At 38.7% G+C, this 15,349-nt stretch overlaps 1 protein-coding gene across 6 annotated transcripts in view; it reads right to left on the bottom strand.

Moving 5' to 3' along the window:
• The window catches only part of SHTN1 (shootin 1), a 122,497-nt gene that overhangs the window by 27,849 nt on the left and 79,299 nt on the right, over nt 1–15,349 (bottom strand). For all 6 annotated transcript variants that reach the window (XR_004028664.1, XM_003254996.4, XM_030806519.1 and 3 more), the window contains exons 12-14: nt 10,524–10,606; nt 4,448–4,557; nt 857–910 (exon numbers count right to left, since the gene is read on the bottom strand). Coding sequence is in view for 5 of the 6 variants with exons in the window: in XM_003254996.4 (XP_003255044.2) it covers nt 857–910; nt 4,448–4,557; nt 10,524–10,606 (247 nt within the window). In the remaining variant the exon portion in view is untranslated. The remainder of the gene's footprint in view (nt 1–856; nt 911–4,447; nt 4,558–10,523; nt 10,607–15,349) is intronic.

Here is a 15,349-nt window from a genome sequence, read left to right as displayed (position 1 = left end):
GACATGCTTGATGAAAATAATCTTGTTTACCACAATTATGTGGATGTCTACATGCGATGCATAATTAGCACAGCAACAACAAACATGGGAGTATTCAGTCTTGTACCTCTGCCCCCATGTTTGTTGACTTACTGTGCATAATAACTGGGATTGGGACTGTAACAGGATCTGAGAATAGAGCTCTTAGTATCTGAAACATTTTCTAAGTGAGGCGTCTGTCTCTGACAGCAACTGCTGGAGAGTGCAGTAGCCGCTGATTCCATTGGCAAAAGCTCAGTTTGAAAAGCAAAAATATGACTAGGAAGGGACACGAAGCATGCTCTCCAACTGTCAGAAAACAAAATTAGTAACATAAAAAAAGGGCCTCTTATTTTATTCCTCAATTTATCATCAAATAATTGTTTCGACTGTGAGGAAAGGCAGACTGTGACCCTAATACGAAGCTATTTGGGGAGGAGCTTAGCTTCACATTTAGGATTCTCCTTTTAGGCTTCAAAGTAAAGCATTATTCATCTATTATATTTCTGTTTCTCATCAACATGTACGGATCCTTACATATGGCCAGACACTTCATCTTCAAGCTGTGATGCCACGATTGGAGGGCAAGAATAGGAAACAATGACTTTGGTGAAAGTGTAACCACTCTTTTAGAACAAAATCAGCACAGTGTTATTTGAAAAATTATTAACATATGTGATGGAGCAGTCTGTAAGCACAATCAAATAAACTGGCCAAAGATGAGGCTAATTGTAAATGGGAATAAAACACACCACAAACAGTTCACAAAAAACAGATTTTAAAATACTCTCCTTTCATTTCCCCATTAGCTAAACAATAAACCGAAATCTATTCTTACCAGTATTCCTTTTAGTTCATCCACTGCACTTTCGCAGCCTTTCAAAGATTCTGGCTATAATTTTAAAAAGAAAGAAAAACTACTGAGTAATTCAGTTTTAAAATACTAAACAATGATTTTTACATGGCAAAGTATTAGTAGCCTTATATTGGTAATATGTAAGACTATATATATTTTTAAATTAGGACTATGTCTTAAGGTTAGGAAAAAATACTAGCCATGTTAGTGCTTTCAAGTAGCAGTTAAACAAAAAATAAGAAGTTATATTCAAAGCAAAAGGAGACAAGCTACCCTCTTCTAAATGCCATATTGTTACCTCTTGGTTATTATCATAGACAGAGAAGATTTGGTAGACATCAGATTTCAAAGATCTGATTCCAAATTATTCAGAGCTTCTTACAATAAACTGTCCTCTACCTGCATTGCTGGATTCTGCCAGCAAGCAGAGACTAGAAAGAAGGCAGTGCAGAGCAGAAGCAAGCCACAGGGCAGAAAACCTCTCTCAGCTCCACCAGCTATGGGAGGAGGTCAGCTTACAGGGGCCTGGCATGTAAGAATTTCACAAGAGGACAGAGTCGAGAGAGCAGGGACCAGCAAAGAACCTGGCTACAGGAGAAAGTTAGCATGGCTGGCTGCCAGAGCAGTCAAAGACCTCAGAGGAGGTGTAGTCCAATCACTCATCTTGGAAGGAAAGTCAGGCTTCAGCAAGGTAGTATTTGAGTTAGGCGCCTTGATTACAAGCTCAGCTCTCTTCTGGCCATACCATGGACAAAATAATTTGAAGTAAAATTCTGGGTATGATTTGCCTGCCCCACAATACCTAACGATCTCTGCAGATCACTCAACTAATTTAATGGAGGGAAAATTTAGCATGAGGACCTCATGAAAAGTAAGTTCAGGAAAGACTTCTGATCTCCCTCGTACCACTTCCTTTCACGAAGGATAGAGATGAAGGGGGAAACTTGCAAGACATAGTGAAAGGAACCCCTTGAGCCTCTTATTCCTGGAAAAGAGGTAAGGTTATATTCTCTCTCATCAAAAAATGAGAGTTAATCAACAGCAACCTATAATCGTTTCCTCTCAAAAACAGAATTTAAAAATAAGATCCTACTTCAAATTTTAAAAACAGAGAAGAAGTAAGAGAGAGAGAGGTTTGCTGCTCGTGTACAAAGCTGACTAAGGCATTCAGCTCTCATAGCGCAGATTTTCTGTGAAATACACATGCCCTTAGTGCCAGTCAATAAGCACTAGGACACTAATTTCGACCACACTAGCACCACCACCACCACCAAGGAATTTAGAAAATAAGCGGTTAAATTAATATTCTCAAGGCAGGCTTGACTTCTGCAGGTCAATCCTTCAGGTGATAAGCTGTGACGTTCAAACAAATGCCCTGCCTTTAAGCATATCCAAAAGTGCTGCCATGCCACTCAGGCTGCCCTCTGACTGCACAAGCCTTTCGAACCCTAGACCACAAAATGTCACCATTTGTGACATTTCAGGAAAGCCCTGATGGTACTAGGGGAAGACGTCTGTCCTCAAGCATGCAGTGACCATTTGTTTTAAAGGTTATTGACCAGGTCATTCAGCACTATATCTACACAGTTTAAGATTACCAGCAAAAAACCCAGAAGTCCACTGATCCTTGTTCAGTTGCTTCCCAGATTTTGAATTGACATTAAATAATGTGTAACTGCAGGAAGAGTCATGGGAAGAAAGAAAAAGCACAAAGTGATATTCTGAAAATGAAAGTACGTATGGAACATTGATTGCTTACGATTTAAGAAGTTTTCAACTTTTTTCTTTCTAAAACTAATTTTGTTTCTTTATGGCATTGTATTTTTCTCTAGTAATAGTTTGGTTTTGCTTATTCTTTCCATAATTAGTGGTGATGTGAAAGTCATAAAAATGGATTCTTTTTCAAAGGTGGCACTCAGACCTTGCATTTTAAAGTATTTTCACACTTTATTCCATTTGATCTTGACAACAACCCCATGTGTCAGATAAGGCAGGTGCTATCCCCATCTTGAAGAGAAGAAGTGTGGGGAAGCTGGGTGACAGTGCCAGGGCCCAACTCCAAGAGCTCTGCTCTTCACTCTCTTGCCAGACACCCGCACTGGGCCAGCTGTGCCAGATCATTCTACACACTCAGCTTCTCCTCCGGTTTTACATTTCATCTTTTACTTAGAAAACTGCTTTCAGATCATTAGCACAAGACTGAATGAACTATTTTACGTGGTTGGCTGAAGCTTCTGTTTCCTTAGATGTAAGTTTACTCTTGGAGTTGAGTATTCTTTCCCTCTTTCCAATCCTTTCCCATGTACAGCCCACATTATAGCCACTCTCGCCTTGCTTGGCTATCTTGCCTGGCTGTGACAAAGTGGCAACTTAGAAAACCCCTCAGAGGCGGGCATGGTGGCTCATGCCTGTAATCCCAACACTTTGGGAGGCCAAGGCGGACAGATCACGAAGTCTAGAGATCAAGACCATCCTGGGCAACACGGTGAAACCCTGTCTTTACTAAATATACAAAAATTAGCTGGGCATGGTGGCATGCGCCTGTAGTTCTAGCTACTTGGAAGGCTGAGGCAGGAGAATCGCTTGAACACGGGAGGCAGAGGTTGCAGTGAGCCGAGATTGCGCCACTGCACTCTAGCCTGGCGACAGAGTAAGACTCCATCTAAAAAAAAAAAAAAAAAAATTGAAAAAGAAATCCCTCAGAATGTGTACTGAACAGTCATAACACTGGGGGACGTTCACACGGTTAAGGTAGGGCAGCCTTGAGAGGGAGAAAGAACCAAACCATAAAGGTTAGTGAAGAAGGCGAAGGAAAAATAGGAAGTGGAGGAAGAGGAAGAACCGGTCAGTTCATACCTAATTAGAGAGGAGAAAGAATATTTTTCAAGAACAATGTTTAAAACTATTATTGGGCTTATTTAAATGTAGCAGATATACAAACAAAGGCAGGGGAGAGATATGAAAGGGACTCTAGGCGACTTCACAGACCCTGGAGGGCTCACTGTGGTCTAGTTTAGGAGAGAGTTTTTCTCCTTGAAGTGACTTGGAAAACATTTTGTGAAATTAATGAAAAACAATCATATAAGTCTCACTGTTTTCCCCAAAGTTGTCCTAGTTTTGTTCTGCTGTTACTATTATGTGATTCCATCCACTATAATAGAAGCCTCAGAAAGGCGAGGGTTTTTGCCTATTTTGTTCACTACTTTATCCCCCGTGCTTAAAACAGTATCTGGCACATAGTAGATAATCAGTAGAATCACACAAAAGAATCAGGAATCAAAGAAAAGAAAGGACGTGATAATTGTTATTTGTTTGGTGTAACAGTTCATATTACTGTCTCTCGTAATGAGACGACAGCATCCCCAAAATAACATGGCTTCCTTTTTATACTGATTTAGGTACACCATGGGTCCTCCTGAAACATGCTTATGTGGAAGTAAAAGCTTTTGTGACACATTAGCTTTATCCTAAGATCTGACAGTGGGTCCTGATGCAGCTTTCATCAAATTTCAAATTTATACATTTAAAAAAGGAAATATCAAACAGGGAAAAAAGCATTTAGTCACTCCATACCTTTGTCTTCGGTCTGGCTGTCTGATTAACGGGTCTAAGATGAACTCCCTTTTTAATTCTATCCATCATCTCTTCAACTGCTTGCCTCTTCAGATCTGTGACTTCTTCAGCTGTTCAAAGAACACATACAGAAATCCTCTTATGTTACAAGAAAACAGCTACTTCCTATTTTTGGTGACTTGGAAAAATTACACTATGCAATTAATCACAGTCATTTTTCATTCACAGTTGCAGAACACTAAAAATTTACTAAGGTTAACAGCTATCAGGTAGCAACACTTAAAGAAAAAAATTTTAGAGAAAAAATCTGATCAGAAAAATAAGAGTTATAAAAATTTGTAGCCTGGATCCAAGTCAGTATTGTCTTGCCTCGTCAACAAAGTAGACTTTGTTCATTTGTCAACATTTCTCCAGGTCTTTAAAATCCCAACTTTGTGCCTAATCCCAAATAATCTTTGTCTCAAATATGTTTTTACAACTTACTGTACATCCTATGTCAAAGAAATCAGCCTAAAAAAGAAACAACTACCAGAAATCCATTAGGGGGAAAAAAGATGAAATAGATGTTTTTTTCTTGCTGGAATAAGTCTATAGTCAAAAGACAAACAGCAAATAAATAAAATCTATTTTTAAATTGCCATCTTTTGTTAACAAATCACATGGAAAGGAAACATTTAAGCACACCTTTCTCAAGTCTTTCTAAATTGTCAGTGTTAAAAGAAAATATACATGTAGCAATAATTGCAATTAGGTAATTACATTTGATTTTAAAATTCAACTATCTATTGTTTAACGTTGCCACTATTTTGCTGCAAAATAAATAAATAAATAAATAAGAGGTGGAGATGTGTATCAATTGGATGAATGTAACTGAGGCAAACTTAAACTTGTTGATCAGAAAAGTGAAATGTCTTCCTTGTAGAACAGCTTGACCAAAATCACAGAACCATTTCAGAACATTTATCACCATTAATGCAGTTCTAGGTCTCGTATTTACTTCCATCTAGCTCATTGCAGCCAACATATTTGAGTTTATCTCATAAGGACCTTCCAATTACCATCTTTAATAGACTCTACACTGCCTGGCAATATGGTGGGCACTCAACAAGTCTCTACTGACTACTGGCTTCTGAAGTTTCTGCTTTAAATGGCTACTAATATTTTTACCATTTGAGTAGAAATGACTAAACCCCAAAAGTCTGGCTTCTAAATGCAGATAATCACTACTGCATCCCCATGCTAATTAGCTCTAGTATCAGGCTTTGCAATAAGGAGGCCTAAATTATGGCTTCTTTTTCTGCTACAAGGCCAGACTCCATTCCAACCCTGGGTAGCCATTCCTCTTGTGTAAGTGCCTAGGGGAGCAACTAAGAGAGACCAGAAGTTTCCATTACCCTCATCTATACAAGTCCGCAACGAGGGATCACTGCTATATTCACTGTATAACCTAGGTTTTCTGATACTATCCTAACTTCAAAGATAATTGTCAACCTCAGAAGCCTTGCTGAGAATTAAAACCTCTCAACATGTAAACAACAGTTTTCAGATCCAGAAGTCAAAACAAGTATCTTTTGCCAAGCAACATGGGAAACATGGTCACCAAAGTTAGAACTCATCTACCAGTAAATGAAAGATGACTAAACTGTGGGTTGATCAACCATGTGCCCTTAAGCAGCATTTTCTTAGGCAGCTTCTTCTGACGGTTCATAAACATCAACAAAGGAACAGATAAGTCAATTATGATGGGTAGAAGTTCATTCATTCATTCAATCATTCATTCCTTTATTCACTCACTCACTCAATTATCTGAGTATCTGCTGTGAACTACACAGTGCTTTTGCCGACCCTACTCAAAACCCAGGGAGATAAAACCCAGATCTGCCATTCAAGCATCTGGTATGGGTATGGGATTTATTCCTGAGAATTTAGAAAATACTTTTTTTTTTTTTTTGAGATGGAGTCTTGCTCCGTCGCCCAGAGCTGGAGTGCAATGGCATGATCTCGGCTCACTGCAACCTCCACCTCCCGGGTTCAAGCAATTCTCCTGCCTCAGCCTCTGGAGTAGCTAGGATTACAAGCGCACGCCACTACGCCCAGCTAATTTTTGTATTTTTAGTAGAGATGGGGTTTCACCATAGAAAATACATTTTTAAAACATTTGATTTTTCAGAAAGTCTGCCATTTTGAGACTAGGAAGAGCTGCATGGTAATAGGAACACCGCCTACAAACAGATTAGCACTCTGTAAGGAATGACTGAAACCCAATTAAATGCACCATACAAAAACTAATTAAGGCAGACAGATGGAGAATTATGGTCAACACCATTCAAATCTGCTACAGCATCTAACATAGCAGGAATTTAAAGTAGTTTCTTATATTTGCTTGCCAGAATCATAGTGATAATTCAGAGACGTGCCACTATCTGTATTGTGTACAGATTATAAACCAGGCTTTAATTTCTCAGTCTTTTTCAAATGTAAAGGCTTAATTGGTTTTAAGGAAAAGAAATCATTCTTATCAGATTCCCTACTCAGGCGCAATACAAGAGCAACGCGAGGTTAGCTACACAAGCTTTCTCTCTTGCCGACCCTGTTTTTGAACTAGCAAAAAGCAATCTATACGAACTTCTAAACTATTAAGCAGTTCTAATAAATCTGCAAGAATCACCTACAGAGAGCTCATGGTATGTTTTGTAATTCTTTCTGCAATCACACAGTTGGTAATTGTCTCACAAAAGCATGTAATCAAGGGGACAATAGAAATATGCAGGATACTGGAGATTAAAGAAAAGGGACAAATGAAGACAACAGGTCTAATGTTATTGAACTGCCACAGGAAAATAAAATCAAATGCTCTTTGAGTTAGTGCTTCAAGGTCAGTCTCGGATCAGAAAGCTACATGTAATTAATTGGGGCTTAAATTTTAAGACCCACTTGAAAAATAAGTTAGTTCCTTATAAAAAAAAGACCCACAGACAAAACCATTAACTTATTACTAAATAAAACCTTCTGCTATTACCTCAAAGAAATGAAAATGAATTTCCAAATTCCACAGGATTACTATTTCTTTCACTAACTTTCTTTTAAAGGTAATTAAAAAAAAAAATCTTATGCCACCATAATATACCAAATTTCTAAAGAATACATTATAGTTGAATTAAGTTCAAGTCTGACATCGGGTCATAAAGTTAAAGAAATTTCCTTAGCTACAATAATCACAAGAACCTGTGGGATGAGGATTCCCTTTGCTCCTCCCAAAGGATGGCTAGTACCTTTTCCATGTTTTTCTATGCTAACATTTTGAGTATTTTCTGTGCTGGATACTACCCTAAACACTTTTCATGTTGTGAGACTCACTAATTCTCACAACAATCCTGTGAAATAGGAAATACTATTATCCCCATTCTACAGATTAGCAAATCAAGGCACAGCGAAGTAAGAAAAGATCAACAAATTAATGACCTAACTGTATGATAAACAGTAGGCATACTTCTGAAATCCAGAACTGGCCTAATAAATACATTCTTGTCAAAATCAGAGTTATTATCTTCAGAGTGTAATGATCTCTTACATTCAATTATTAAAACTATCTATAAAATATTATAGTCTTTCTTTACAATGAAGTTTTTAGAGCCATAAGTAAGGAGTAAAAGTTTCCCCACTAATAAACTCTGAAAACCTTACCAAATGTAAGTTAAAAACCATCATAAGATGCTAACCTAAGAAAGAAAACACAGTGAATGTGAGACCAGTCACTATGTTATAAATGCAAACCCCGAAGTGTCACAGAGAATCCCAATGTTTGATGCTTTACATTAATTCATCATGCATTTAATTATTGATTTATTCACTCAACAACTATTTTTTCAGTGTGACCTATTAACAAGACACTATAAATAACTGCCTTGCCAGATAGAAGGAGGGTAGTGCTTCAGCCACGTGTGAGTAGAGTATGCATTATTCAAGGCTATGTGATTTTTAGGGTTGCTCCATTCTAAAATCTCAAGAGCAACTTCTATATTGGTAACTCTACTTAGAATCCCAAAATAGCAATCTGGTAGCCCAAAGATGTGGGAGAAAATACTGTCACATTTCATGAATTATAAATAAACATCATTTTTGTAAGAAAAACTGTATAGTTCCTAAAATTGGGGGTTAAGAAATTTTAGAATAATTTTTCTTTTTAATTTAAGGTGCTTTCAAAGTTGACAAGTTGATGATGTGATTTACTTGGAAGGAAAATTCATTTCATTACAATTTCTCCCCAACCCTCTAAGATATACCAATTGTCTCCCCCGAAAAAATTGAAACAAAATTTAAATTACAGCATCAGGAAACGCTAATAACCAGTAATGAAAGAGTAGGGCCGCCCAGCAAATCACCAAAGGCGGAATTGCTTCAGAATCCTGCAATGGCTTGCACAATGCAGAATTTGCCTTTCAGCCCCATTAATGTACAGACGAATAGATTCCAAAGGATTGCAGAAGGCAGGCACAGAAAGCCAATTCTTAGAGATAAAATCAGCTTTCATTTGTAATGGTGCTGCAAGATTCCTGCTAAGAGAGAAAAAAACTAAGTCCAAACTTCAATTCATTCAATATGCATGAAAGCAGTGGGATGCTGCCGAGAAGAGTAAACCCTCAAAGAGCTTGCAGTTTGCTCAGGGGGAGAGAGGTGGAAATAACTCAAACACCACAGCCAGAGTAGAGGTAGGGAGTGGGACATTAAGTCCTTAAAGTAACAGAATTTAAAGCAAAATGCTGTCACAATGCATGGTAATGAGCTACTCATTATCATGTTGTTTATACTAATAAAATAGGATAAAGAGGAGGATGAAGAGTCTGGAACACACCAGCTATCTGCCCAGGAACTGCACGGAGGCTATGGAATTAGAATGGCAGGCACAGAGGACCAAGATCTGGCCCCCTTGTTTTAAGCCTTTGCTGTCACTGTGGCTGCACACCAAACCAACTCCAGTGCATCTAGGCATTTGCTGGCTCTGCTCAATGGGAGGGCCCTTCTCCCTCCAGTCCCATCTCATTATTGTCCTGTATATCTCGATCTCCAATGAACCAGAGTCCTGTGAATTTTACCTCCCTAAATAGTTCCTGAATTCATGCATGTCTCTCTACCCCTGCTGCGACTACCCTCATCTAAGCTACCATCAACATTCATCTGAATGACTGCAATAGTCTTCCCTCATCCACCCTCATCCATTTACAGTCTGTTCTCTCACTGCAGCCAGTGTGATTTTTTTTTTAAGGACAATTCTCATCATGTTATACCTCTGCTTAAAACTTCTACTGCTCTTAGGAGAAATTCCAGAACCTTGACGTTGACCTCCAGAATCTGGCTCCTGCCTACCTATTAGACCTCCTCTCTTGGACACCATGTTCCAGCCATACCAACTTTCTTTCAATTTCCTAATATGCCAAGTTCCTTCCTGGACACTTTGGACCTTTGAATCCGCTGCTCCTCTATTTGAAATGATTTTACCCTAAACACCACCACCCAACCCACCCAATGTTCTAAAGGCACAACTACTCAGCTTGAACATCATTTTCAGACACCAGCAGTCCACTTCCACAATCTCTTAGCACTGTGTACTCCTCCTTAATTGTATTTAAATAATTACATATTTACTTGTTTACTTCCTGCCTAGTTACACTAGAATGTAACTTCTATATCGTGTACCTCCAGCACACAACAGTGGAGTAGCACCTACTAAGTGCTTGATAAAGTCCCAGGTCACTTGCTACCAACTCTAAGAAGTCTTGCCCCAAATCCCTCATTTGGAATTACTCCCTCTCTTTCCTGTACACTCCAAGGTACCCTGACCTTTAATGAAAATATATTTGCCAGTATGTCTCTTATTACAGTGAGGTGTGCGTGTTTATCTCCTCTAGATAATAAACTACAGGAAGGCAATGACGGTTACTGGTTCATCCTTACAGTTGTTCAGTGCTTCATACTACTCTCCCAACAACATGTTTATAGTCAAAGAACTTAACAAATATGTGAATTGCCCCAAAATTGTACACCATCAACCACTTACACCAATAGAAGTGATGCTTACTTGTTTCTGGTTGAGTTGCCTTTTCTTTCTTAGCACCACTGCCACTGGGGTGGGATCGTTTCCGGATCATGGACATGAGGGATCTTTGGGAAAAAGAAAAAGATCAACAGGAGATTACTGGATGCCTAGATCCTAAATAATCAGTAAAAATCTCACTCTTTGATAGGTGCATGAATATATAACTAGAATCTAAGTAGTCTACTTTGCATTTTTAATAATATTAAACTTTTCATCATTTTACAGAAGAGAAACACGTCTCATCCTCTTCTGTATAAAACCAAACTGATTATTGGAGAGAGTACACTACCATAACTAATAATAAAATGCATACACACTTACAAAGGAAAAGAGACAAAAAATTTCAATACTCATACATATAAAATTCAGAAAGCTATCTATGTACTAGGTTAGAGGGGGAGGGAAGAATGAAAGAATTAGGCAATGTTTCAGAGTAAAAAGTGTATGTTATCAGTAAATATCTATTTGTGAACTATGGGTATAAAAACATCTGAATCCGCATGATGTAAACTGAATACTTATGGATAAAACATATTTACACCACTCTCTCTCTGGTCCATTTAAAAACAAACCTATGTAAAATCAAATTATGATAAATTTGACTATACTAAAATTTTATAACCTTTGATATTATGCAGAATAAAAAGACAATGATATATAAAGAAATTCTACAGATCAATGAGAAAAAGCGCATAATTCAATACAAAACGGAAGAGAACCTTGCAACTCCAAAAAAGACGTCCAAATTTCCAATACATATACAAAAGAGGTACTTGACTTCATTAGCTATTAGGCAGACACAAACCCACAATGGGATATCACTATACATTCATCAAATAGACAAAAAAAATCTGATAATATCAAGTGTTAGTGGGTTTGTGGAGTAACACAAGTTCTCAAACCAGAGAGGATATATAAATTAATAGTACATTCCACTCTGGAAAACTCTTTGTAATTATCTAGTAGAGCCAAAAATATATGTGTCCTATGAGCCAGTGATTCCACTGCCACATATCCTACAGAAAGGCAAGCACTTGTGCACCAGGATACATGAATCAGAATGTTCATGAAGAATTTCCGTAATTCCCCAGTACTGGTAATAACTCAAATGTCCATCAGCACCACGATGGATAAGTACATTCTGAGACCTTCATAAAGTGAATTATATATCAGTGAATATGAATAGACTTAAGCTACACAACATGGATGAATCTTACAAAATAATGTAGAGTAGGCCGGGTGCAGTGGCTCACACCTGTAATCCCAGCACTTTGGGAGGCCAAGGTGGACAGATCACCTGAGGTCAGGAGTTTGAGACCAGCCTGGCCAACATGGTGAAACCCTGTCTCTACTAAAAATATGAAAAAATTAGCTTGGTGTGGTGGCGGGCGTCTGTAATCCCAGCTACTTGGGAAGCTGAGGCAGGAGAATCGCTTGAACCTGGGAGGCGGAAGTTGCAGTGAGCCAAGATCACGCCACTGCACGCCAGCCTGGGCAACCAGTGCAAAACTCCATCTCAAAAAATAAAAAATAAAAAATAATAATAATTATAATAATGTAGAGTAAAAAGAGCAAGACCACAATGATACATGAAAATTCCAATTATATAAAGTTCAAAACCAGGCCATACAGATATTTACAGTAGTTTAGGGATACATATTAGGCAAGAAAAATGTTCTTCAATAATGCAAGGAAATGATCACCATAAAAGATAGCAATTAGGAAGAAGGTGGTTACCTTTGGAAAAAGGAACAAAGGAAAGAATTAGGGTACCAGTATTGGTGATTGTGCCCTTGCACTCCAGTGTGGGCAACAGAGTGAGACCCTGTCTCAGAAAAAAAAAAAAAAAAAAGGAAAGAAAGGAAGCATTGGGTGGTGATATCTTCTGAACAAGTGTTACTCTGTATATCCATTTGCCCCTTTTCCTAAGGGCAACACTATGCCTTTTTTATCCTCCAAGTATGTGTTTTCTATTGCTGGATTTCTTGATTTGGAGGGTGATTACATAGATGCTCACTTTAACATTATTTTAAAACTGTACATAGGCTTGTGTACATATCTGCATACATTATCATTTCCTCCATAAAATGTTCATCAAAACATGAATGAATCAAGAATTTTTGAATTATTTCAATTGCATCATAAATGTCCTCAGTGTGGTGAACTGTATTTGCAAAACAGTCCTGAGGAAGCCAGCAACAGAAAACACATACTTGGAGGATAAAAAAGGCATAATGTTGCCCTTAGGAAAAGGGGCGAATGGATATACAGAGTAACAGTTGTTCAGAAGATATCACCACCCAATGCTTCCTTTCTTTCCTTTTTTTTTTTTTTTTTTCTGAGACAGGGTCTCACTCTGTTGCCCACACTGGAGTGCAAGGGCACAATCACCACTCATTGCAGCTCCGATCTCCTGCATTCAACTGATCTTACTGCCTCAGCCTTTGGAGTAGCTGGGACTACAGGTACACCACCACTCCTGGTTAATGTTTTTTAATTTTTTGGAGTGGTCTTACCATGTTGCCCAGGCTGGTCCTGAACTCCTGGCCTCAAGCAATCTTTCTGCCTTGGCCTCCCAAAAGGTTGGGATTACAGGCCTGAGCCACTGTGCCCAGTCTCCAGTTTCTTAATCATTCTAATTTCTAGCTTTTTTTTACTTTTCACTTCTACATTTGCTTATATTATTAATCCCCTTCCTAACTGCCTTTTCTTAAAATTCCCAAACTCACTGGATAATCTCCCATAAAGCACAGTAAAAAGAAAAAAACACATCCTGCTCTATCTAGCTTGGGAACCAATCATGGAGCTTCTGACTTCGTCTAATTTCTCTTCTTTGGGCTTGCAATGGCCAAATGAAATTAAATTATTTTCACAAAAGTTAGAAAATTCTAATTTACATAGAACTTTGAAATAAGCACATTTTATTCTAGAAGTTATAAAGAATAAAACAAACTTTACTTGCTCAATTTTCCATTCTGTCAGCTGAATCTACTTGTTACCACTCCACGGTGGGCTGGGTGTGAGGAGGGTTCTCACTAATCAGATGCCTCACCTTACCCTTGCACCACACTCTGCACTGACCTCACCTCTGGTTCTGCGAGGAGATTTTGCAAGTGTACATTATTGTACATAAAGATGATGAAGCAGGAATTTATCTGTACTGCTCAGAGTACTTATATAATTATTTACACATGGGAAGAAGAATATGTTTATTAGCATAAACCACCTAGATGACGGAAAGTGTTAGCTTAAAGGATTCTGAGTTGAAGCATAAGCTGTAGACATACAGCGCTCAGAGGAAAATCATTGCAATATTAAAACCAACAGTCAAGATGGGACTCAGACTACAGGGAAGGCAGTACTCACAGGCCGGAGGAGATTAGGTTAAGACATCTTGGACCCATACTCAAACCTCTGGCCATCACTGCCCCATTTCACTGTCATTTCAGTTGAATGAATAAAATTTCAGGCATGTGTCATCCCAAGATGTAACATTTCAGTGGAGAATTTTCACCTGTTTTTTTTGTTTGTTTTTTTTTTTTTTTTTTTGAGATGGAGTCTCGCTCTGTCGCCCAGGCTGGAATGCAGTGGCGCGACCTTGGCTCACTGCAAGCTCCGCCTCCCAGGTTCACACCATTCTCCTGCCTCAGCCTCCCAAGTAGCTGGGACTACAGGCACTCACCGCCACGCCTGGCTAATTTTTTTTTGTATTTTTAGTAGAGACGGGGTTTCACCACGTTAGCCAGGATGGTCTCAATCTCCTGACCTCGTGATCCACCTGCCTCGGCCTCCCAAAGTGCTGGGATTATAGGCGTGAGCCACTGCACCAGGCCTTCACCTGTTAGTTTTTCAAGAGGTGTTCATCATGCCCACTGTGATAGTTATTTTGTGTGTCAACTTGACTGGGCCACGGGGTGCCCGAGATACTTGGTTAAACACTATTCTGGTGTTTCCATGAGGATGTTGTGGATGACATTAACATTTCAATCAGTAGACTAAGTAAAGCAGATGGTCCTCCCTGAGGTGGGTGGCCCTCAGCCAATCATTTGAAGGCCTAATTAGAACAACAAGGCTGATCCTTTGTCAACTAACAGGGAATTCCTCCTGCCTGACTGCCTTCAAACTGGGTTATTGGCTTCTTCTCGCTTTCGAACTTGAACTGAAACACTGCCACTTCCTGGGTCTTGAGCCTGTCAAACTTTGGAATAAAACTACACCATAGGTTCTCCCAGTTCTCAGGCCCTTAGACTCAGCCTGGAACCACACCATTGACTCTTTTGGGTGTCCAAGTTGCCATCTCACCCTACAGATCTTGGGGTTTGACAGCCTCCATAATCACATGAGCCAATTCCTTATAATAAATCTGTATTTATATCTGCCTATATCTGTATCTACAGATATATACATTCTATTGGTTCTGTTTCTCTAAAAAAAACCATAGCCTCAACCCTCTCCCCATGAACTATATCTGCATAGAACCTGTCCTACTTTCACTACCACTGGGACAAAGTGACCAAGGTTTGCCTTCTTCCTCTTTCTTCTACCTATTCTTGGAGTCAAATGAGTGGGAAGAGAAGAGAAAAGCAGTAAGCCACTTAAAGAAGCTACAGGCCCTAGTCTTTTTTTTTCTTCCCATTTTCATTTCTAACCATGATTTACATCAGGATAAAACAAATAGATCAGGAACAAAGTTAGAAAACTTTGATTTGTGAATTCAAAATCCACTCAAACTCAATACATATGCAAATATACCTCTTTGACAAGAAAGCACTCCTCACAAAAAAAAAACTCTTTTCTTTCAAAAATTA

This window comes from Nomascus leucogenys, chromosome 3 (genome assembly GCF_006542625.1).
Source record: "Nomascus leucogenys isolate Asia chromosome 3, Asia_NLE_v1, whole genome shotgun sequence".
NCBI lineage: Eukaryota > Metazoa > Chordata > Mammalia > Primates > Hylobatidae > Nomascus > Nomascus leucogenys.
This window is presented reverse-complemented; position numbering and strand designations above follow the sequence as displayed.